The sequence below is a fragment of the Anas acuta genome, chromosome 4, assembly GCF_963932015.1.
Source record: "Anas acuta chromosome 4, bAnaAcu1.1, whole genome shotgun sequence".
Taxonomy (NCBI): domain Eukaryota; kingdom Metazoa; phylum Chordata; class Aves; order Anseriformes; family Anatidae; genus Anas; species Anas acuta.
In genome coordinates, this window is record NC_088982.1 from 41,788,277 (window position 1) to 41,813,704 (window position 25,428).

At 42.4% G+C, this 25,428-nt stretch overlaps 1 protein-coding gene across 11 annotated transcripts in view; it reads right to left on the reverse strand.

The window, feature by feature from the left end:
• Positions 1-25,428, reverse strand: part of ZNF827 (zinc finger protein 827) — a 165,070-nt gene that overhangs the window by 76,259 nt on the left and 63,383 nt on the right. For all 11 annotated transcript variants that reach the window (XR_011096146.1, XR_011096145.1, XM_068680859.1 and 8 more), the window contains one exon: positions 1,857-2,867. Coding sequence is in view for 9 of the 11 variants with exons in the window: in XM_068680859.1 (XP_068536960.1) it covers positions 1,857-2,867 (1,011 nt within the window). In the remaining 2 variants the exon portion in view is untranslated. The remainder of the gene's footprint in view (positions 1-1,856; positions 2,868-25,428) is intronic.

Genomic DNA, 25,428 nt, shown 5'->3' on the forward strand with positions numbered 1-25,428 from the left:
TACAGATGCTCTGCTACGCAGCTCAGCGCTACAGAAATCAAGTCTCCAACCAAAGGTCATTGCTTAGTGACTTTTTTGCAGGCTGCGTTCCTCCACAGCCAAAGGAACCAAGGAGCTGGGCTTCCCACAACCAACATCCACACACGCAAACCAACCGCTTGCTTTTTGTTTTCAGTTAGTTAATTATTTAAAAGGAAAAACTTAATTGCGTATCAGAAAACCGACTTAGAGGAACTTGTGTTATGAACATGACACTATAAAGTTTGCTTGGATGCCAACTGGCATTGACCCAGTGCATATAAACTGAAAGGAAACACCCTTCCCCTTGGGATGCTAGCCCCATATATTACAAAAAATGAATAGTTGTGCCTTGGTTACCAAGGACCTGAGGCAGTCGGCCCCTATTGTTATCCTTCAGCAGCACAGACCGCTTGGGCCCTCAGCAAAGAGAAGAGTTGCTAGGAATTTGCTGCATCAGAGCTAGTTTGCAGAGCGCTGGTACTACCAGCACACACGCACACCCCACAGCATTCCCCCAGCACAAGCTGCACGGACAAATCCCACAGTCTGTTAGTCAAACACAAAACCTCGATTTTACTCCAACCATTTATTTCTCCCTCGTAAAAACTTCTGATGTGAAGGGCTTTTCCTCCAGCAAGAAACAAACTAATAAGTGCAAATAAATTTCAACCTTACCCCTTTCCTATCCATTGCTGCCCTTCCTGTGTGAAGGCCAATCTTCATCAGAAAGTTAATTAAATTAATGCCCACAGCCGCACTGGTGTAGCCGGTGTGGGTGTTCCTAGTCCAACACAAAAGGGTCTTTTTTGGGTTTAGCTTCTATTACTCTGGAAAGGCCTTAATCTAAACCAATGGGAAGCTCAGGTCAGACCCGTGCCAAGCCTAGCTTGCCACCTCAGCTGCCTTGGCAAAACGCACGGGCACAGCACTTGCAGAACACGTGTAGCTCACAGCACCCCGCAAGACGCCCCTGCGGGGAGAACAGGGGTACCAACGCTTGAAGCCTGGATTTTCTACCAGAAATATGAATCAGTGACGTGAACCTTTTATAAAAGAGATGAAAGAATCTTGTTTTTCCATATTTTGAAGATGGATCGTTTCAGTTTCCATGCCTGGCCCACTGGTTCTTCAACGCTTTTGTTACCAAGACTATTTCTTCTTATTCCCTATAAGCCTGATTCCTTGAATGCCAACAGCTGGAACTGGTGGAGGGAAGGCTGTAGTGTAAAATGGTTCTTGTTGAGCTAAATTGGAGAAATGCAGTTCACTTTTTTTTTTCTAAATGACAAAGGATTGTAAAAGACCAAACATGTGAGATTTGTTCATGCTGCTGCAAAAAAATTTAATGAAAAGTGGCAACATAATAATATACTCTGGTAAATTAGGACAGGGTAGTAAGCGATTATACAAAAGTCCATTTGTGATAGAGACAGCAGGAGGGAGAATTCTCCCTTGTCCAGTATTTCAAAAGCACTAGTTTTGTATATGCTCACTGATACCGTGAGCTCCCTAACAGGGATTCTTTGATCTTCTCCATTAAATATTTTTGTGGACTTATTTTGAACTTGGTGAGGGGGGGACATGCCATTGTATGAAATACAAAAAAAAAAAAAAAACTGAACTGTACACTTAAATCTTTCAAAAATGGAAACATCTGTGACAGTGTGGTCCTCAACTGGTATTTTAAAAAGCTTTTCTACTGTTTCCCCAGAGTACCTAGTTCTTATTCTCATAATAGGTGGAATCAAAACAACTCCAGACCCATTGAAGAGATGTTATATAAGTGCACAGCAAAACACACGCACACTACTCAGTTGCTCCAACTGTATCCATACCTGTACTAGTGGGTTTGGATGCTCTTCCCTTAGGGACTGGCAGTAACAATAATTCCAAAGACTGTGGTGGAGTTGCTTTCTCTTGCTTCATCTCTGAAAGCTGCAGGGGATCCTCAGCAACCAGTGATTTCTTCTTCTCTGCCAACAGGGTGCCTGCAGCCCTCGCAGCAACCTCCTTGAGTAGGGCAGCTGAAGAGGTCATGGAAGCCAGAGAAAGGAAAGAACTAGCTGGAGGCGGGTGCTCCTGCCCAGGAGTCATGCTTCTTTCACTCACTTTCTTTGATAAAGCTGCTAATGTGGAACTGGCTGACTGAGAACTAAAGGGTGAGGAAAAGGATTCAAATCTTATCGTATCTTCAGTCCTTGAAAGAGATTTGTCCTGCAGAACAGCATTGGCTGCAGCTTTCAGCTTCAGGATAGCTGAATCGGGGGACAAACCACAGGTGGTGGAGGAGTTTGGCAACCACTTCCCTTGATTCCATATGAAGTGACTACCTGCATTGTACTGGTCACTTTGTTCCTGCTTCTCAGCTAGCTTTCTGGCAAGAACACTTAGCTGCTGGGCGTGATGAGCAGGTGGAGAGAAGGAGAGATTTGAGCCAAGATTTACAGGGGACTCAACTCTGCCATTGACGGTCACGGCAGCATCCAGCTTGAGGGAGCCAGCCTCCAACAGCCGCCTCAGGTTACTGCTCAGTGGCTTATTTGGACCTGGAGGTTCTTCCTCACACAGAGATGACACATCGGGAGAGAGGTGCTCTTTACTCTGTATCGTGTCTCTTAGTGCCTCATTTTCAACGGTCCCTAACTCCGCTGTGTTGCTGCTAGGAGTTGCACTTCCCAAAGAAGTATCTGGGGAAGTGGACTGCTCCTGGATTCTGTCCTCAAGAGACAACTTAAAGTTCTCCTGGACTTCTCCATAGGATGCTTCTGAAGGAGTCTCTGAAGAATTTCCAAACCAGCGTTCCTCTTCACTGAGCTCACCTTCCACCTCTTCCTGTCTGGTACCATCTGCGTGGAACCAAGAAAAACAGTATTACTCCCAAATCTGTGCAGAGTAACTTCTTAACATGCAGTACGTCTGGCCTCTGCATGACCCTTCTGGATGGCCACCTAACATCCCCCTGAAGTGAATGGACTTGGCCTCAGCCTGGACTGAGTGACCAGGAAAAAGTTTTTTTGGCAATGAACAAGGGTTTCTTTGAAGACCAAATTAAGGAAGCCTATCATCTTTCAGCCAACATTACTAAAACAGTTAAAACTGCAACAATACAAGTATACCACATGTACTAAATACCACCAGGGCACCACTCATATTTACTGATAATTATTTTATTATCAGTACAGTCTGCATGTCCCACAAAGTATTATGAACTCTGTGTACAAAGCAGGGACTTAACAGGCCCAGAAGGTATTGGATACTTGAGTCTCAGTACTGAGAACAGGCATGCATGCCTTCAAAAGCAGATCAGGTGTATAGCTAGTCAAAGGAGTTTCTTCCAGTGACTTTAAATCTCAGCCCAATCTTGCAGTGACCCCTATCTAAAATATAAGACAATTTGTACCAATAATGCACAGTTCATTTCTGAACAGCTGAAATGAGTAATGCATGAATGCAAACTAAGGGTCTCATCTCTCCACCTACCTAGGAGAGGAATATCATACACACCAAACTAATCTTTGGGTTTTATTTTTTCTTCTTACATAGACACTACTTGCTTTCCATTCACTCACCACTCCTCATTAAAGTTTTAAAGACTACCCTAAACTGAAGTTTGTTTAGCTGAAATTATAAAGGAAAAAAAATGTGTTGGTCTCCATGCAGTTAGCTACATTTTCTCTTTTGGGTAACTGCAACACATCTCATCTCTCCTCAGATCTCACTGGCAGTGTTTACAGTGCTGTGACCCTGGATTGCTCTTCTTCCTGATAGTATTCAAATAATAGACATGACCAAGACTTTTTTTTTTTTTTTTTTTTTTGCAGATCTTGTTGGCCAGTCAGAACATAGTCAAGAACAACAGCAATGCTAGGATTAAATTCATGTTATCGTCTCTTGCCAGATACCTCTCACATTTCTTCTTTCAGACTCAGTGTCCCTAGCTACAAAAGTATCTTTGTAATCATAGCACAGCAAAACAAAAGGATTTAATAGAACCCTCCACTGACATCCTGGCAATGAGCCTGCATGATACGTACTGTACCTATGATCAGGTATTATTCCCAGATTCCATATTTAATTCCGGCAAATTGCAAAGCTTGGAGAGAAGTTGATGAGTAAAATTTCCAGATTTATGTTAATGCTTTGATCCAGTAAATTTAAGAAGGAAAAACCTAGCCACTTGCATAAGTGTAGAGATACCAACACGCACTCTGAATGTTGCATACGATACGAGGAATAGGGCATCAGAGTAAGTTCCTTTTACTCAAAACCCATTGGAATTTTTTCACCAACATTTTAAGACCCCACACTAAAACAACCCATTTCCTCAGATTACTATTTTGCACAGAAGTGGGTTAGCATCTTTCCTATTCAAAGCAAATAAAAGCCAACCAAACCCAAAGCACTTATCTAAAATTATTCTGATACTATCCAAGGTAAGATCACAGATGCAGCAGTGTTAACAATAGCAGGCCAACACCACCTACCCTGAAATACAGCAGACGTGCTAACCAGTCAAGGCAGCACTCCTGCAGGTTGCAGGAGAACTGCAGGTATTCCCATTTCATCCTGTGAATGCTGCAAAGTAACTCGAGGCGTGTCGTCACAGCTGGGTGCAGCCAGATGAGACCTGTCCACTCATCCACGTTTTTTGTTCACTCAGTCAACAAAAAACTACAGCTTGAGAGATACTTAATTGTATATGGCTACCAGAAGAAGTGGGTTTCTGCTTTAGAGAAACTTCCAACTTGCTAAACCTCCAAATTTCTCTGTTACTGGACGTGTACCTCTATTGCTTAATGTTGGTAACATTTCCTAGTTGCAACCAGTCCTTTAAAGAACAGTAAAAAGCCACCCTTCTTACAGATCCTGTTCATTCTACTTGCACGGGAAATGAGCTCTTCCTTCTCACCTGTACCTGTTGTTGCACTAACCATAAAAGTAATGTTGCACATACTTTTTGCTATCTATCCCTCCTCTCTGTGGCTGGCACCTCACGAAATACTCACAGTGCTTGAGGAACAGGACACTGGCAAATTGCTTGTAAAGATGCCCTGCAACGATGAGAGCAACTACATCAGGGCAGGGCCGAGATGCAGCTTTCTTAGGCAGCAGCACAACTACGAAACACCTTGAAAAAGGTACTGAAGGCAGGGAGAACAGGAACACAGCTTGGATCGCCTTTCTTTTTCCAGACATGCACGTACCCTGTTGGTCTTGTCTACATAAGGGCAGCCACCAACCGATCACTGACAGGGAGCAGCAGCCACGAAGCTCTTTTCTTTTTCACTTACAGGCTTGCTACCAAGCCCAGAACTTCCCTCCCCCTTGGGTAGCACAGGGAGAGCTCCCCCTCCTGTTGCTCATCTACCTGTACCTCCTCTGGCTCTCAAAACTTCAGGCATTCTGTATAAAAAAGGGAAAAGTTTCCTCTGCAGCATCTCCATCCCAAAAGCCACACGTTGTTTTTTTTTTCCCCCATACAGTTTCTTTCAGTACCTAGAAAGCAGACCTCTAACTGCTGACACAGTTCTAATTTTCCTCTTCTCAGTAATTCCCTCAGTTGCTGCAGTACCAAGCCCACTGCATTTTGAGGCTGTAAGGTTAATGCTGAAAAAGCCAGCATCAGTGTCTTATCATGAACTCAGTCAAGCCTCCTTTTAAACACTAGTGAATTGGCTTAGAAGCATAACTGTGAAGCCTGGCAATTTCATTTCTAAGCCAAGTTGCCATTCAAGGCCTTCGGGGCAGGACTTGAATTCACATCCACTTTTGAGCCTGTGAGTTTGAACAAGCTTGAGAACTGCCGGGGCAGCCAGCCCAACCCATCAACTTTCATACGAGTTCAAAACAAATAAAAGCTCTCCCCAGATCTCAGAGGGTTCGTGGGACACCAGACCACGTTCGTCTGAAATGGGAGCCAACCTCCACGCCTGTCAAGAAACTTTAGCTGACTTTCAGGTTTGCGGCAGAGGATCTGCATGCCATGGGTTTTTTCCCTTTGCAACGCAACCAAGGATCTCCAGTGAGGAGTCCTTGAAGGGCTGGAGCAGACTTGCAACACCGCATTTAGGTTTCTTCTTTCTCCACCGTGAACATACCAGTTTGTTATTACAGAATTACTTACAAATGTTCAGCTACAAACATCTCGTTCCTATTTAAGACAGAAATGCTAAATGTGGGTAAGAAACCACATGGAAATTGCAAAGCTGGAAAAGGTAACTCAGGAGTTAGGGGCAAACTCTTACTGACTTCCTTTAGAACAGGACCGGGCTGGGAATCCCGCCAACATTTACCAAGTAACTGCTCATCAGATTGCCTCTTCTCCACATGATTCAAGAGTCAAAACCTGTCAGCACTTCTCTCTCCTGACTTCCATGACTGGAGGGAGATCTGCTTCCCAAACTGTTTGTCACTGGCAGGGACTGGTGGAGTTACAGGTCTCCTGCATGCTTTGGGACTACCCCATCGTGCTTCAACCGGGAGCCTCAAAAACATACTTCCCAATCCTGCCAGCATCAGCAAAAAGCACCAAAATAGTGCTGGGCTGCTGATGCAGCCCAATATCAAGCAATCTCTGGCAAAGCCACAGCTGTGTGCAAAAGCACTCCTTGAAGAAGTGCCAGCTTCTCGCACTCGCCCACTCGTCTGCTTGTTTTCAAATACGGAGAAGTTCTGTTTCCACTTCGAGAGATCGGTTTGACAGACAAATCTGATCGATCCTAAACTACGCTATTTCGCTGTTGTGACCATCTGCTTTTTGACGTAGAGTGGCGATTAGAATTTGACCACGATATCAATAAAAATGTAAATATTAACTGCACAAACTACTTATCTCTGCAAACTGGAAAAGACAAACATGTTTGTTGATTTAAATACTGAGCCACCCAACACAAACGCTGAAAGCTCGAACTCTACCTAATGAAATGGACACCTGCCATTCATGAAACTGGCAAGTGTGAGAGGATTCACAGGTCCAGTTCATATGGACCTGGAGTGGAGAAATATGAAGGCAGCAGAGCAGATGCAGACTACGCAGCACAAGGAAAAAGTAAGGGTCTTCAAGGCATGGCACTGAGTGACACACGTGGGCAGTGAAAGCAAAAGCATGACTGCGAGAACACTGTGGGGACCACCACAAATTATCTGAGAAATGGCCACTATTAGGCAACCTACCCCAAAGAGACTGAATTGGCATGTTAAGAGGGACGTAATTTCACTTTAATCAGCAGAGCAATGAGTAAATTACAGAACTCCAAACCAGAATTAGTGCTGCAAACCCATATGCTGTAGTGATACTGCACATACGGAAACCGTAATTATCAGATTACGGAACAAAAATTACAACAAGTATGAAAGAAGGTAGAAGTCAAATCACTTCAAAGAAATGCTCACAGGAAAATTGTTGATGAGATAAATTAGGGAAGATTGCCCTAACTTCAGCAGTTATATTTCAAGAAACGTCTGGGAATCTACAGGACCAGGATTCACAGTATTAGGACACCTCGTTTTTATTACCATGTGTCATGGTTTCGGCTGGGATTGAGTTAGTTTTCTTTGTACAGGCTCACACAATGCTGTGTTTTGGATTTTTGATGAGAACAGGGGTGATAACCCATGGCTGTTTCAGCTGTTCAGCCAAGCACTTTGCTGCCTCTCGTGCTGCCTGGACAGCGAGGGGGCACCGGGAGCTGGGAGGGGACGTAGCCGGGACAGCTGGCCCAGGCTGCCCAGAGTTTTTTCTTCCATGTGCAGCTTTTGCTGTACCTAATAAGCTGTCTTTTCCTCCACCCCTGAGTTCTGGCTCTTGTATCTTTCAGATTCTCTCCCCCATCCCACCCAGGGAGAGTGAGCAAGCGGCTGGGTGGTGCTCAGCACCCTGCCAGGGTGAAACTGCAACTTCTTGGCATCAAGTACCTCAATCTACATTAAGTTTTCAGATATGACCATTCAAGTTTGCCTCAATCTAAAGAAAGTTACAATTGCATTCGTTGGCTATGTGGCACCCTAGTTCGTTGCTCCAACTCGCTTGTTTCCTCTCTGATATTTTCTTGCCCCTGCAGCTTTTGTTTAGCCCAACTAAAGCTCGATTGAGCTAGAAGTATAAGCAGCAGTTTAGCAGCATAACTTAATCCCTCTTCATTACCTATCATAAATCATTTTCTATATTATTTTATGCTAAACACTCTTCCATAGCCTACTCAAAGAGCTAGGATTGAGTGATAGGTCTGCACTGGGGAGCTGAGGAGCTCTGCAAAGATGCCTAAAGAATTTAAAAGGTCATATTAAACTTAAATGAAGCAGTAAGCCGTCCGTAAGGAGTTCTGGGGAACCACAGACTGACTCAGGTGAGCAATCAGTTTAAAGCCAAGTAAATAGGCAGACAAATAAAAAATAAAGCAGAAACAACACCTGAGTGATCCAGAGTTTGGCCTCGTGTGAATTCTCTCAAGAACAGCAAGAAAAGGGGGGCGAGTGAGGAGAAGCAGCAGCTGAGAGCTGGGAAGGCATGGAGGACTGTAAAAGGAGTCACGGATGAGGAAGAGGTGAGATGGACTGTAAACTGTTGTGCTCCTATCCAGCCTCTAGGATGGCTTCAATTAGCACCAAAACACATCAGATTACCACGTCCTATACTTCTCCCTCCTCTCTCCTTTCTTAGATCCCCCTATCAAGGATTAGGGATTGGGCCCCGGGCCAGTTCTAGCAGCCCATTTCAGAATATGCTCACTTCACAGGTGCTGCAACCCAGACACCATCATGACCGTCACCACCAGCAAAATACCCAAACAAGTTTTGATGAGTTTCCCATCACACAATGGCAGCATGTTCAGGAAGAGAATGCAGGTCCACCAGGTCTCTGTTTTAGCTCTGCAATACTCAACCAACGTAAGCCCTTTAGAAGTGGAGTACATAAAGATGCTCACTTCCTCCGGCTAATCTGGGTAAGCACCTCTGGCACAGGAGCCTTGAAATTTGCCAGAAAGTGGCTGCTAGTCACGCTGGGCAGAACAGCTTTAGTGGAATATGGACAGTCAAAGACATACTGGAGAAGCTCCAGGATGAAATTAAGAGGAGAGGAACTTGAAGTCCTCGCTGTAAACAGAATATTCAATGAGAATGAGCAGTCACAAAGGTGTCATGGCAGAATTTAGTGCTGACCAGATAAAAGAATGAAGGAGCTGAAGGCTGAACACAGTAAATACCTTAGGTAAACCATACATACCATGTAAGCACATCATTTTAGCAACAGAAAAAAAATAATTACAAGAAATCACTCCCTAATATCCTATCACTTTCTAATACACATTGTCTCTGGCTGTCAGCTTCACAGCAACCCTTGCTAATTTCACAACCAGGTCCTACTGAAAGCAACGCTCACAGGCCTAAAAATGGCAGTCGTATCTGGGGAGTCTATTTTGTGGTATGCTATATAAATCACTAGGTCCAGCTCCCCACAAATTACCGTTTTTGTATTCAGACTGCCTTTTTAAGCACTTCAATTCGTGTATTTTTCTTAATTTCTTTGGGCTCAACAAACTTTGTGTGTTCCCACACCCACTAGACTATGTTGGTGTGTAGTCTGTAGCACTACTTCAGAGATGCTGGGCACACTGTGCACTGACATCCCTGCCTCTAAAAGGCATTTACAGCTACATTTGATTAGACTATACATCCAGAGCAGTAGCACCGTTGATTTTTCCCATAGGGATGCTTGCAAGAAAATCATGATTTTAATAAAGACACAAAGGCCTGCCTTAACTCCTTTTATTACATCAACAGCAGCAAATAAAACTTAGAAGTCACGGTTACATAAACAGTCATGTGCTAGAGTGCCCTCGGTCCCCCATTTTCCCTTCATGATTTCTGTGACCTATAATAGGTAAGCAGCACAATAAGTCACTGTCCTCTTTCAACAGAATTTCTGGCTCGCTCGCTTATCAACGGGATGATTATTCAACTCTTGACCTCATCACAAAATGGTTTAGCAGCGTTGCTGGTGCTTGAACCAAATTTCTCTACTGCAGGCTGACCCAGAGAGCAGCACAGCTGCAAGAAGGAACTGCCAAAAAGCGATAACTCCCCTGTGCTGTCCTTCTCCCCTGTGTTTTAGATGTGTGAAAATACTCACACAATTAGACAGGAAAAGAAGCCCTAGGTAGGACTCTGTATTTCATCTCCACATCTTCTAAAATAATGATTTTCCTAACTGGAGGGAAGGAGAAGAGGGGAAAAGAAAGGCACAGCCTTTAAAGACAGGACATACATCCTCTGCTTTTATCCCTAACTTAAAATGGGTTTAAAAAAATCCACTTGTGAGAAAATCCCAGAACATTCACCTAGCAACTTCTCCAGCACTCCTTTTTTAAAAAGGGCTCCAGGATGAACAAGATAAGAGAAAGATGAGTTAATTACCTCACAGTATCTGAGACTCTTCGGGATGCTTTGCCTGTATGCACAAGCAACCGTGAGTGCCGAAGTACCACGCATCCAGGTTTCCCAACCGCTAGCCAACAGCTGCAAGTCAAAATGCACGCACAGCGCTTCCCTCTCTGAAACAGGATCCAGGTGTTACAGACTCCAAGGAAGAAGGGAGGCAGGATGGATTATTGAAAACGCTTATCACAGACAACGTGAAACTGGCTTATTTCCTGTCCCTCAAAGGAAAAAATTTTGTCATAGATGGGAAACAGACAGTGACCTTTTATTTTCAGGCTAGTGCCCCAGAATAAGTGTGTCAAGTGGGTTTTGTTACCCACCAAAGGGATCCTTCTGTTACTAGCTAGATGTTCATGAAAGAGGACAGAAATACACGGTTTCTCCCCAGGTGAGCTATTGCTACTTGAGAAGGGTTCTCCTGGCTCTTGACTAACCACAAGATAAGACATCATAGTGACAGCAAGTCTGATCTCCCCTAAAACATCAAGCTCTTCAGAAGATTACTGCTAGTTCTATGGACATTTGACACCAAGATTCATGTTCTTCTGTTCTAGGCAAGAGGTTTTAGTTGCTAGCTGTAGCATCAGTGTTACTGGAGCGTTGTTTCCACAGGGATTTGGAGATTTAAACAACAAGCAAACAGCAATCTAACAACCGCTGACACAAGCTCACAACTGAAAGAGCAGTGGTCCTGTGCCCCCTCTCACATTTGCTCAGTTCTTTGACTGCTTGGAGAGCCAATTTCAACTCTGCCAAGAAGCTGGAACAAAACTAATATGAATGGGACAGGAATGGGGAAACGGGAATGGATTTGGTGGCCTGAGAGTATTTATATTAGCCAGGAGTATGAGCCACCTATCTCCTGAGGTCCTTTATGGTGCAAAGCACATCATGCTTTGCCAATGAAAAATACCACAGGATTCTCTCTCCCATCCCAAATCTCCCCAGTGTAGTACACCTCTCAGGGAGGACCTGGCCGTTGTGGTCAGGATGGCCACAGCAGGCAATATCATGGAGGCTGCTTCAGAAGCTCTATCCAGGACATCTATGGCTGGGTTGCCCACCAAAGATTGTTCTGAGACTAATTAAAACCACTCCTCTCTAGAACTTGGTGGCAGCATGTTCCTGAGAGAAGAAAAGCCTGAAAGACATAGAAACAGTATCTTGATAGCAAGGCCTAGTAATCTGCAGCCCTGAAAAGTAACTGGGCAGAGAAGTATGTCTCATTGTTATACATGTATATCAATGATACATGTATACATACTATGTATGTGTGTATACTAATCTACATTTATTATTATATATATACTATATAAGTCTCCTTACAATTTAAAATGACTTTGTTCTAGCTGGATTTTGCCCCTATTTGAAGCTCAGAGCCGAAGCACTCGAGGCGCACACACAAAGCAGAATGGGACACACGTGGTCGCAGAGGAGTGTTTTTCGAGACCATTCCTCAAGCAGTACAGGAAGAACATCCTACTTACAGAGCTTTCATTGACTTGACCAATACCTAGAACTCCTGAAGAGATGGAGACAAAGACAATTGATTTTTATGAATGAGGTTTTTAGATGAAACAAATATTCCTGAAGTCAGCTTACTCTGCAAAGGCTTGGTTAGTAGCCCCAGGACAGATTCCTAAAGTACATAAAGTGTCAGTCTAACAACAGAAAATCATGTTCCTTACAAACCGTATTTTACGGTACCTATGTTCTTCTTGTAGCACTTTTATGGAGACTGAGCAAAATACCACAGCCAGCCTTATTGAAATGTTCTTCCACAGGCCCTCGTCAACATCCTATAATAAGCTATAGTTGAGTGTGAGCACACCTTTCATAAAGCGTGAGATTGTGATCACGCTGATTTATACACCACAGGAATATGGACAACCGAAAACCTGGAGTCTGTACATTAAAATATCAAAGTAATACACCTCTTTTTCCTGATGAAAAAAGACAATATGATAAACTATTTGCTACAAAACTAAACACTTCTTCAGGCACCAGCTTCTGAGCCAAATTCAAAAGCCCGTTATCAGGAATTTCAGGCTTCCCTGGGTCTTTTAAAACCAGCTATGATAGCTGATTAAGACTCTGACAGAGTATTATAAATGTGAGGACAAACTAAATATGCAGGAGATCAACTGTTATTCCCACAGTTCTATTTGAAATAGGAATCAGTTTTAATGATCTTTGATGGTTCAAGTGGTTCATGTGCTAGTCTACACCCAGAGACATTCCCTGTACCTGGAGCGGTAGTGATCATTTAACATCAGCACACATTTATTAGTGGGCTCACTTACGTGGTAAGTTCAGCACAGTGATTACAAACTCTACTTTTTCTTAGCTATAAGCAAGCTGAACATTTCCTTACAATTCTTCCCAGTTAGGCAAAATTCACTTTGCTTGTTCATTTGTTTTGCTCCAGTGAGATGTCTATGGCAACAGGCTGTCACACTGAGAAATGCCAAAAGGTAATAGGGATGCTGGTATCTCCAACATAAGAGTTAAACATTATTAACACTTTGATTATCCTTCGCATATAAAGAGTTGAGGCCTACCATGTCAGCCTACCTCAGAAAGGACCAGAACTATTTTAAGATTTACCTATGTGGGCCTTTATTAGAAATGAAACCCCAAACAATTCTAGCAAACAATTTGGAAAAGCTTTCTACAGTCTTAAGATCTCTAAATGCAGGAATTTAGGTTCCACTCTAAATCAAATTATTGTGGGGGATAATCACGTGAATGCCAAATGGTCAGTATAGGAATCCGTATTTTAAAGACATCCTTGGATGAAAATGAACTCCATGAGCGAGAAGATATTTTATTGCTTTGTCAGGCCATTAATGAAGTCTTCTTTGAAGAACTGTTTACTGCACACAAAACTAGAACCTATCAGAGGCTCGGTTACTCATTTCCAAACACCAACACGTTTTGTAGTAGTCTGATTCTAGGGCATAGCCTTCTGTTGCATTTCTGCAGTAGAAGACACCAAAATCAAGATTTTATTTTTTTTCCTGACAAGATGTCAGGCTGCAGTTATCTCTGACTTAAAAGAGAAAAAGAGAGAGGAGGAAAAACGATGGCCAGACTAAATGATCACCTTGAGTTCAAGCAGTGAAGTACCTCAGCATTCTCAATCCATCAGCATAACATTTTGTTTGGGTGTTATGGAAGACAAGATCCATTCACTTGGACACTTCTGCTTGAGAAAATGGAAGGATCATACTGCATTATTAAGATAGCTAAAAGACAAAAGAAAAAAAAAAGTAACACCACCTCAGTTCTTTATACTTTTTGTTCGTTAAAGGCAAAGGATTTCAAGAAAAGGGGTTAGCACATAGGAGTGATTGCAGTACTAGCAAAAAACTTGACCTCTGACCCTGAATGAAAAGCTTGGGAATAGAGAAACTGTATACATTTCCACAGAGGTAAGCATCTGCCATGAATATCTGAAATAAGACCAGCAGATTTTCTTTCTGCATGCCCAGCAACGCTGTTTTGGTGCTGAGGTGATCACCTCTAAGACCAAGACTAGGCATAATGCGGAGTGTACATAATCTATCTGCTGACTGGATGGCTCAAGGCATCTTAAAGCAATTGGACTCTTCTTGGCTGTCAGTGGTATCCACAAGGCTTTGGCAAACACCAGAAGAAAATTCAGAGAAGCACCCTTCCAGGTGTCACTTTTAAGTAGTTAGCACTTCACAAGAAGTACCCATAGCAAAACTGAAGTAGGGCATTAAGCATGACTAGCACAGTTTCTCTTATCACATTACATATGATCTAGGTGCCAAAAAGGGCTGGAAAGCTTTGCTTTCTAATCTTCATTTAACTTGGTAACAGATAAAACCGGTGGCTCACTCTCTTTTGCATATCTGTGTTCTCTATTTTTTTGAAATACATCTATGAACTGCCTGCTCTTATCCACTTGGTGCCTTCATCAGCTAACGATTCATCTTAATTAAGGCCTGCACCTGACCTGCCACCTCCCAGAACTGGCTGCAGTGATTTCTCTCTCAAGTCTTGACTGCGACAAAGCGCATCTTCATTGCCTGAAACGTACTGCCAGCCTCCAAACAGTCACAACCCCAACAGCAGAAAGCAAGGACAAAAATCCTTACATGTTCCTTGCAATTTAGAGCAGCCAAGAGAAAAGCGATCGGTTTACAGCGCAGATTACTGTAACATTGGTTTACCCTCAATATGTGCAGCTCATTTTAGTGTGGCCAGTCATTTAAAACTGACAGGGTCACCACAGCAACAAGATTTTAGTCACCCGTACAGTCGGAAAAGAAGTGCATGAGAAGTTGCAAGTGTCAATTCATCTGGCAAAAATGGGCTGACCAAAGTGAGAAAAGTGTTCAAACACGCCACTCGGTCGCATACAAACAATTTGCAATGAAAATAAATAATTCCCCTTACCGCAACAGCAATTCAGCATCATGGCTTACGCAGGGTGATAAGTTTACAGGAAGTTCTCCAATGACCTGAAAGGCTGAGATGGATCTAGAAGCACCAGGGAAATGCCATAAAGCGCCTACACTATCAGCTGTCCTGAGCAGGGCAATTCCCAACCCTCCCAGGGGACACAGCACTGCCCCAAAGGCTAACGGAGGCACCCAAGCCAGGCTGGCTGATTACCTGCTCCTTCACCCATTCCTTTCAAGGAGGTGCCCTCGTGTGTTGTACAAACCCAGAGTAAATTTAGCATAGCTACCACAATGTTAGCAGGAAAAAAAAAAATGGTCTGCTAAGGTTGATAAATCAGTCAATTATCTGCTTCCTTGATTCTTATTCTGGTGTAAATTTTTCAGCCTTGCATTACTAGTAACATTACCTATGACAAGATGATCTGTACATTGCCAAAACCAACTGTTTGAATTAGTAGGAAATCCTTAATTGCTATAAACAAGATTACAACAGGCTTTCTTTTTTTTTTTTTTTTTTTAAAAAGGGGTTCTAAACAGCACACCTGAACATGCCAGCAAGAGCACCACTGCGTCCCCATCCATACCTGGCTGAGGACACACGCAGGGCATGAAGTCCTCAGTCTCCCCTCACCTCCTCGTACCAAGTCCAAAGTGCCTTCCCTCCCAAACCACTGCCCATAAAACAGGAATAAGTCATGAATGTTCAGAGGGAGGTGGTGGGGCAGAAATACTCCTGAGGCACTGCAGGTACTCACTTCATCGTCAGGCAGGCAGCCTTAGTGCCCCTGGTGGGAATCTAAAGAAGAAGGCAACCCTCAAAGATGCAAGAGAGCATGGGAAAATCACAACCAAGCAAGTTGTCCTTGCTTGGAAGCAGGGAGCTGGTTCAGGCTCAAAAGAGAGTATCAAATCTGTGGCAAGGTAGATGCACGTGATCTCAGGTAAAATTTCCCTTTCTGTACCTCTTCTCTCTCTGGTAACAGAAAGATTTCCAGAAAAGAACAGAAAATATCTGACTAAAAACACATAGGCTGAAACCAACATGAAAATGATGCATCATCTTCTTTCTCTACACACAGAAGTCACAAAGTACAAAGGACTATGCAACAGATCTGGTTTCCTGTATCTTTTCAAAGGTATAGTCAACTTTTGGAATGGAGAAGGGAAGAAATCCCACCAGGGTTTGTACTGGGACATAGTAATATAAGTCCTGCATCCTTTCAATACCTGAGGAAAGCTCTTTAGGTTTCAAAATTGTTGGAAAACAAAAACAAAAACATACAGCAACATCCAGAACATACCCAGTCATTTCACAGAATGCACTTTTCTTTTTTTTTTTCTGCTTACCTCTGTTTCTCAGAGGGACAACTGCTATCCACATGCGTGACTTCATTCACTGCTGCCTTGGTTTCACTGAGAAGCTGCTAAATGCATCTTTCCTACAGTACATCCAGTTAGAACACAGGCTCTCTTCCAGAAAAACTACTTTTAGTTAAGTCATGTGTGCTGAGGACAACAGGCTGACTCTCTGACTTGTGCTCCTAAGTGCTACACAAACACAAGAAAGGAGAAGGAAACACTATTTCCTTGTCTCTCATGCAGAAGGTAGTTCTTGAGAGCACTTTCAGATGTCTAATAACTACGTAGAAGTCTAGGAGACACTCACGTGAAAGACTAATCAGACCCCTACAGAAGGATATGCTACTTCTCGTCTGCTTTCCTCATGGCTACTGGCTCTGATATCTCAAGCAAGGCCAACAAATGTCTGGAATAACACAAATGGCAGCATTAACTTTTCCTCTTCTCTCCAAGGGGTTAAAAGCATGTTGTGTCTTCTCTTGAACAAGTTCCAAGTAACTTTTCATTCTATCAACTTATACAACTGCCAAATCTTCAGGCAGTGACACTGACAAAGCAGTAGCATTACCAAAATGAAAAATAGCAAGTACCAAATGAAAAATCGCTCCTTTCCCGCATATAGAAAAAGGCTGACCAATCTTCTCCAGCTGGTCTAGAAAACTTACCATAAATATTGACTGGCAAAGGATGAAAAAAGGATGAATTATCAGAGATAAAATTACATCACACGTGGTTTTGGAGAAAAAGGAAGAAAACTAATTCTCATCAGTATAGTAGTGCTACACAAGGATTGAAGCTGGAAAAATAGAGATGTCTGTGAAGCTCTCTCCCAAAAGGTGTGAAGAATCTCTGAAAATAACTTCTTGTTGAACTACAGGGAAAAAAAATGAAATAAGAACTCCAAAAAACTGTCCACTTCTTGTCAGTGAACTGTCTTACTGAGCCTCCAAACATCCTCACAAACACCAGATAACCCTGAAAGCTCTGTCACTGGAATCTAGATCTCTTGGATGCAAAGCCCGTTCCAAGCAAAAATTATAACTAACACTAGAAAAACAGCAAGAGAAAAATTCCCACTTGCTAAAGTCAGGTTTTCACGTCCTGTGCACAAAGTTAACTCAGCCAGCTTCTAAGGAAGGGAGAAGAACACAGCCTCTCTCTCTGTCTCTTTGTTGCTGCAGGAGGCTGGCTGGCTGCTCTTCCTATAAAGGACATTTTGGAGTTCAAAAAACTGTCAAAGAAGTGTGTGCATTTGCCTGCCTCGATGATACGATGCACTGTTGAACATTCTGACTTGCACTTACTTTGACTTTTGGGTCAGCTCAGTATTTCCTTCTCTGAGTACAAATAAGACATCTTAGCTTCCCAACAGCCCCAGTGGCGTTCTGGCAAACACAGTTCCTTCCACTCAGCTCGAAAGGATCACCATCTCTACATGCTCGATAATCCAGACACTTCTCTTCAGTCTACGTAAAGGGCCAGGTTCTCTCCTGCATGGCACGTGAGTATTGGCAAAAGAGGAATGCAGCATGAGCCTTCACAGAGCTCTGCTTCTCCCTTGTGTTTTCTAACACAAAGCCTGGGGACTGGCTCCTCAGGGGCAGTTGGAAATGGTTGTTAACTAGGAATAACTAGATCCCAGAAAGCTGCAGCCACGGCTCCATCTGTGACCACAGCTCCATCTCTAATTCTCTCCCCATTCAAGTTTCAGGGATACTGAGACGTAAGAAACAACAGTATTAATTTCCCCCTAGGAACATCCCCATGCAATGAGAGTCCCCATCAGACCAAGGCCACCACATCTGCATCACCTTAGCAGCACAGGGACAGTCAGAGGAAGACTGCAAAGCTGGCCCATTGTTGATAAAAACCACTAAGGTCTGGCTTAAAACATTTTAAATTTAAAAGAAAAAAGAAAAAAAAATTTAAAGAAACAACCAAATCAGAAATTCCAACACTACTACAATATGTAAGCTGCAATAAAGAAAACCAGGGAAGCCTCAGACCAAACCACTGCAACGCCTTTAGCTGTGCCCCTTGCGTTCACAGCCTCTGTCACGGGGTCACAAAGCAAAGAGGGGAGCTCACAAACTGGACGTGTGTCAATACTTGAGCACAGCAGGTGAGATCAGGCAGCACATCCAATCTAACGAAGATCTTTGTTATTAACCACTGCTTATTTTTGCTTATATGCAGCTTCTCTAGATCTATTTTTGGTAAATAACGTGCTCCTGATTTACCATTTTACTCTGCCCCATTACTCACCTGAGTGCTTTATGCACATTAGCTTGCTGACTGGTTCAGAAACAAAAGGTTTAGCTTTTAGATACTGAAATTATTCCTTCCCATAAATGTCACAGGAATCGAGTCCCCTATAATTTATTTTTTCCTCTCTCCAAAAGTCAGATTAAAACATGGCAAATTATATTCTCTCTTTCTCTAATTCCTCCCACAAGGATGATATTATGGTACCGTATCTAAGGGGAGCTTGAAGAAGTATTTATTCTGTCATGCTGTTTGCTACCAAAGACAGCTGCTTTCTTTGACCCTGAGAGGATTGCTTGGGGTTAACAAGCAAAGCCAAATAAGAGAGGATTAGGAAGCTACTCGTAGGGGTAGGCTAACGCACAGGAGCAGATCTTTCCACGTAGAATAGATGCTCCTTGCTCCTAGACACACTGAGGGACCACCTCAGCTTCCAACCTTAAGAAAAGTTAGAGGTCACGTAAATAATGTGCAAGCACTGAATAAAAATTGGAAACCTGATTTAATTTAAAGAGATTTAGGATTCTGTGTCAAGCTCATGCTATGAGAAACTAATGCTATGGCTACTTAGAGCACCGTCCGTTTCCACATTCTGCCTTACAACTCCACCTAAAATTCAGACTGAGAGGAATGCTGGAAGTGAAGGGGAAGTTTCGTGTCTACATCCATCCCATCACTGGCTTTGCTGCTGCACAAACAAACGGGCGTGCCAATGGCAATGGGATTTGAGTTGATTTTTTCAAAGAGCACTTCTTGGCTGAAAACTCTGTGGGCTTTACCAACACTTTTTATGCAGGCCAGTAAACGCCTTCAAAGACAACAACTCTGATTCTCATGAGAATACGTCTACGCTAAACAACACAGTGCTATGTAGTGGTATCTGAGCCAGCTTGAGTATACCCAGAAGTATTATAGCTGAATTAACCTGGGTAGACTGCTGTGATAACTGCCTCCCATACACAAGGTAGCTTATTTAGAGCTTGCTTTGTTATCTCAATGTGGCATAGCGCTCCGCAGGAAGACATATAAGCAATTATCGTGAAGTCCATTTAGACCTTATGGGCAATGTAAAAGTACCTCAAGGTGGGCAGAAGAGCCCCCTTCAGAGTTATTCTCTGTGCATACAACTCCCTCTGGCCGCACAGAATTGACAAAAGGATTGTGTCAGCCCTTCCTCTCCAGAACAAGGAGCGGGATGAGAGCCAGTGGGCAGCAGAAATTAGAGCAGCTCTGGGCTGATACGCTTACACCGGTGCCTGAGAAGGGCTCTTCATGGCCTCGGAGTGCTAGAAATACAAAAGCAGACACGGGGAAATTCTGCTCCAATCGCAGATGAAGTGAGTTCTCAGTCACCAGTAGCGAGGTCTAGATTTGACACAGTGGCCTATAAGGGGAGCAATTCTGCCTCTGCTTCAGGAAAGCAAGCAAACACAAACAGCCGCAACACCGGCTGCTAGATACAGCCAGTTGCCCACCACCCCCATAAGGCAGAGTCACGCTTGTTAAAACCATCGAGTCTTTTAATGCGTTTTTCCAAGAGTTGCTTGCCATTTGTTTTTAAGCATTGCCCTGAATGCTTAAATTCCCACTTTTGCCCTGATGCGCCATCTTACAAACCCTAACAGGCACCATGACCCAGGACGCATCCAAAACATCCACTTAAAATGGGAAGCCCTAATTTTAAAGTAAGCCTTTACCAAATCTTCTCCTATACAGAAACTTTTAGGTAAAACTTCTGTCCTACTAGTTTAAGACCGTGCCTTTGTACCTGCTTAGAAAGCCCTGTGATAAAGGAAAAAGACATTCAAGCAGCAAACTTCAGATGAGGGCCAGCAGAGCTATAACCCCTTCTCAAGGATGGGAATCCCTAGGGGCTGGACCACGCCGAATTCAAAGGAACGATGACAGGAGCTTGCTTTGAGTTGTTTTGAAATTTTTATTTCTATCCTAGTGAGGGAGCATCCCAAACAAAAGAAATGAAACAGAGCAGATGTTTGGAACCTAACTTCACTGTCTGAAACTGCTGATTAAGCCATGCGTTACGAGACCTTTGCCACCTGGTAACCCTTTCATTTTTAATGCAATTTATTCTAAGCAGCAGCTCAATCGGCAGACTTGCAAAACAAATTTTCTTTCGTGGTCTGCTGTGCTACCAACATCAGCCATTCTTTCCCCGCCAGCTTCCACCGAAGTACTGAAAAGAACAAGGGAAAGCACTGCTTACGCAGTCCAGGTTTTCTCTCCTTTCTGCACGCTTCTCAGAAAAATCGTAACTCTTTAGCCTGCAAAATAGAACAGGTTAGCCCAAGCATTAGGCTTAACCTAAGCTGCTACCATTTGCTGTAATTACATCACAAACATGAAATCCCTTGAAAAGCAGGAGAAATTTTATGCAATAGAGCCAATTGCTAAGTCAACAGGTTGAGACTGAGCATGTTTGGTGTCTAGGCCCAGCACAACACCAGCTTGTAAACGCTACCGAAGGTATGTAAGAAAAAGAGAAATGGTCTCTGGGAGCATAACGGTTCTGTAATTTATGACCCCGAGTTATCTGTAAAAAAGAAAAACTGAAAGACAAGCTCTTAAGTGAACTTAGGGGTGTATGTTACCGAATCGTACGTTGAATTAGCCACAAGACAGTGTGTATGTGCAGAGCCGTGCTGACTATGCCCTGCAGCATGCTTCCTTTGAGCTGAAGTCTGGTCAAGCCTGAGTTTTACTATTTAAATTAAAAAAAAACTAATAATCCTTTGGGGAAAAGGATAATATCTACCTTTTTGAGTTTGTTTTTTTCCTTCAGCCTAATATCATCTGTTATTCTTCATGATCGTATCAGCCAACATCATTTATTGTTCTTCATATGTACAATTTTTAAGTGTGAAATAACAAGTCTTAGTTTGGGGGGCAAAAAGAAAAGCAGAGAAGTCCCCTTCACTCTTGAAAACTGATGTCCATTACATACTGCTAGTTACCTTGAACTCAGGATTTCTGCACATTATTTTCATAAAACACATGACACCTCACACACACACCATGGCGGGTTTTGTATATGTATATGTAAATGGCACCGATACAAATCACGGTACCACGAATCGCAAACTAGGCATCAAAAAATGGCATACCAGGAACCAGAACAAAACATTACTGAGAAGATATATTCTTCAAATATGACTCTGGAGTAGTTTAACAGCTGTAACAGTAAAAGGATTCCAGGCATAAGCCAAATTAGCTCTCCCTAACCATCTGAACTAATGTCTATATTATGATTTCTTTGCAATGTGAAAGAAAAAAAAGTCCTCTATATGGTGCTTCATGACAAATCACATGCCTAGTGAAGCTTCATGTTAGAAACCCTTTTAACTTCCAAAAAGTCCTCTTTTGTAGGTCATGCTCTCATTATCTTGCTCTGGGATCTGGTCTGATTAAATTATAGGAAATTACTAATACTTCACTTTGAACAGCCAGCTCCTCCTGGCTGTTCTTCTTTTTCTTTTTTTTTTTAAACTAAATTCTTCCTACTCCTGCCTTCTTATATATAAAAAAGACAACAATCATTCTGTTACAAAGATGAAGTTGCACTCTTTCTTTGTCCGTTTTAAGTCTTAAAAATAAAAATGCATTGTCTGTATGTTCTTACATATCCCGTTTTACTGCTCTACCTGCAGGTTTCCCTGGTTGTGTTTTACAGTCTGTTGTACTCCTGCCCTCTCTGCAACGCAATTCATAAGATCCTAAAAACTTAAGTAACTTTAATGAGCACAACACCGACTCTGTGCTACTCCAATTTACACTCCAGTGTGATTTATATTTTGTACTATCAGACAACACTAAGACATAGTCTACTATTGAATGACTTCAGACACTGACCACTGAATGACTTTATACAAGTGATGCAGTTGATATAATACCGTTCCCCCTCTCCCCTCCCCCCCCCCAAAAAAGAGAGAATGCAAATCTGAAGAGACGGGAACTTCAGACATCAAAAACAATCCCCATAAAGGGAGAAGGTATTTCTGAAAAGTCAATGACGACTTTGCTATGATGAGTGGGACAAAATAAGAAGAGTGTTTTCAGATGGAGTAATGCAGATGCTACTCCATCCAACAAAACGCTGCTGTTCATTTGAGAGGTACATTACAGTACCACCAGGACAGCTATGATGATGGCAATGAAATTATTAACCTAATCATACTAAGAATAATAATTTTCCCTACATGGATCCTCTTGTCGACAATGAGCTATATCATGATCCCTGCCGTGGTGAGAGGTTAAAAATAGTAAATAGAAAATATGTTAAAAGCTTCCCCTTGTACACGCAATGCCTGATAGTAAGGTAATAAACACTATTAAAAGAGAGATTCCGGTGCCTGTAAAAGCCTTTTGTCTCAGAACAAACTCTCAAATGCTGGCGAAAGCTTTTCTGACATTGGGAATTCTTTTGAAAAAAAACATCCAAAACACCATCCCATGCTACTAGAAAGTATCAAATACAGCAAAGTGCAGAAATAAAATAAGAAGGAAACTTTCAATTACTCTTAATTTATTCTGCTATCAGTATTTTCGTTACACTCTGATGATATAGTCCAGCAACAAGAAACAATATAATAAAAAGCTTCAGTTTGTGCTTTTTGTTTTGTTTTTACTGTATAGAAACAGCTTCAAACTTCAACAAAGTACCTGACCATGAAAGCAAGAAGAGTTATGCCCCCTCATTATCACAAATCTAGCTTTTGATATCAAAACTAACATTGTATCAATGCAGCATCTCCATCTTCAACAGAAGATTGAGAACAGAAGTAGTAGTTTGTCCTCAATGAACCACATTCTTCAGATAGTAGTAGTACTACAAAATTTTGAATGTAGCTTCCAGTCGTGTCTGATATTACAAATGCAAGCTCTGTATACCTGGTATTGTGGCATTCATTCACAAACTACACTGCAAACATGTCTTTGAAACTGAATCAAACCCCAAGGAGTATTGATTGCTACATTTAAGGCAACGTAGTGGTCTAGATCCTAAATATTACTTGAGTGTCTCACAACTTTCCAGAACTTTTGCTTTTCCGGCTGATCTCTTCCAAGTCACGTTTGCGAAGTTCAGAAGAAATGCACTTTCAGGAACTCTCAGAGAAGAAAATAATGGTGTGAGGTAGAGTGGAAAGTAAGGCCGTCAGGAGAACAAAAACAAATTAAAGCTGTATTTATACATGCATTTTTAAGGATTCTTAAAGACATAGAATAGAGGAGAAAAATATCATTATTTAGGTCTAAGCACTGAAGTAGTTAAAGGGAAAACAAAAACAACAACAAAAACAAGCAAACAAAAACAACTAAGTCCCACTAAAGAATAAACTTCCTTTAAACATTCCAGTGACGATGCATTGATTTGTCTGAGTCAGGTGCACCCAGAAGTAACCATAACACACGTGCACCAGGTAACTTTTAACTTATGAACCAAACTCTTTCATTGTAAACTGAGGCTAGCTGCCCAACTATTTCATTTTGGTATGAATAAGCCATTGTCTATCCAGGAATTCCTGAAGTCCTGTCCTTATTCACTTGTATCTTAGAAAGGATTCACTTTCTCTTGGATTTTACAGTGAGTAAAGACACTCCACTAGCATCTGTAACTAAACAGTTTCCGAAAACTGCATGTCTGTACAGGTGGAAACTCCAGCTCAACGTGTTAACAGTGGCATTTCAAATGGCCCCGTGCCTGACTCAACTCTCAGGTTCACCCTGCTTTGAGCAGGGGGGTAGACCAGGTGACCTCCACAGGACCCTTCCAAACCAAATTATGCTGTAAACAACTCCAGCAACTGAGGGCTCAGCCTTAACTCTGCCCTTTTAAGCAAATACCACCAAAGCATAGTATTACTGCATCTAATAAAATCAACCCTTTTTTCCTTCAACCTTTTAAGCATCAGTATCTTGCAATTCACTTGAAAACAAGTTAAATTGTTGCAACAGCCTAAAACAACTCTTTCTTCTTTTACAGAAAATTTCTCCACCAGGGCACGTGTTTTCGCAGTGCCATCTTCTCTTGTGAAATTACTTCTAACTCTACAGAACAGCTGTCCAATGCAGTCAATGTACAGAAGTATAAAGTAAGTGTCCCAGTCAGCAGCAGCAGTACCCCATCGCTTCAAGCAGCTTGACTGTGTTCTTCAGGTGCATTTCGGTGTACACAATTTATAGGAAACTAAGTAAGGCCTAGACCTGCTGAAAACACAGCTTCCTACCTTAGCTATAGTAAAGCCCACGGGACTTACTGTACTGAGCCACATTTGCTCATTTACATTCTAGCACCACCAAATCAATCAGTGGAACCATGTCTTGGTGTTTATTTCCCCAACTGATAGAACCCAACTTATCACTGAGGGCTTCAGCAAGGTGCCGTGTGTCAAAACGAGCCCCAGGGTCATTTAGGTGCACTGGGGAGTGGTAGCAACAACCTGTAACGTAGCTTAGGGCTGAACCACAGTCTTATATCCGCACTGGGGCAGAGTTAAGGTTGAGTAGTGGAACAGCCATCTCCTTTCTAGATCCGCACGGTGTGCTTTATGTTCTTTTCCTATTGTTAACACTTAAACATGAAACGCGCATGCGCTCTTAATAAATGCATTGCTGAAAACAGCAGGAACTGCAAAATAAAAATGTATTTTACCCTGTGTAGCCATTAAGGCGATACGTTGTTAAAAAAAAAAAAAGTAAAATCACTATTTATAGCAGTTGCACCCTGAACTGAGGGCAAGGAATTCCAAGGCATCTTCTGAACCTGCAGGGCTGCAGACTCAACGGTATTCCTACAGATCTCCTGAATTACCCATTGTATTATTAGGTTTTTTGTTTGGTTGTTTTTTGGTGTTGTTGTTGTGTTTTGGGGGGTGGTGTTGTCCAATGATAGTTT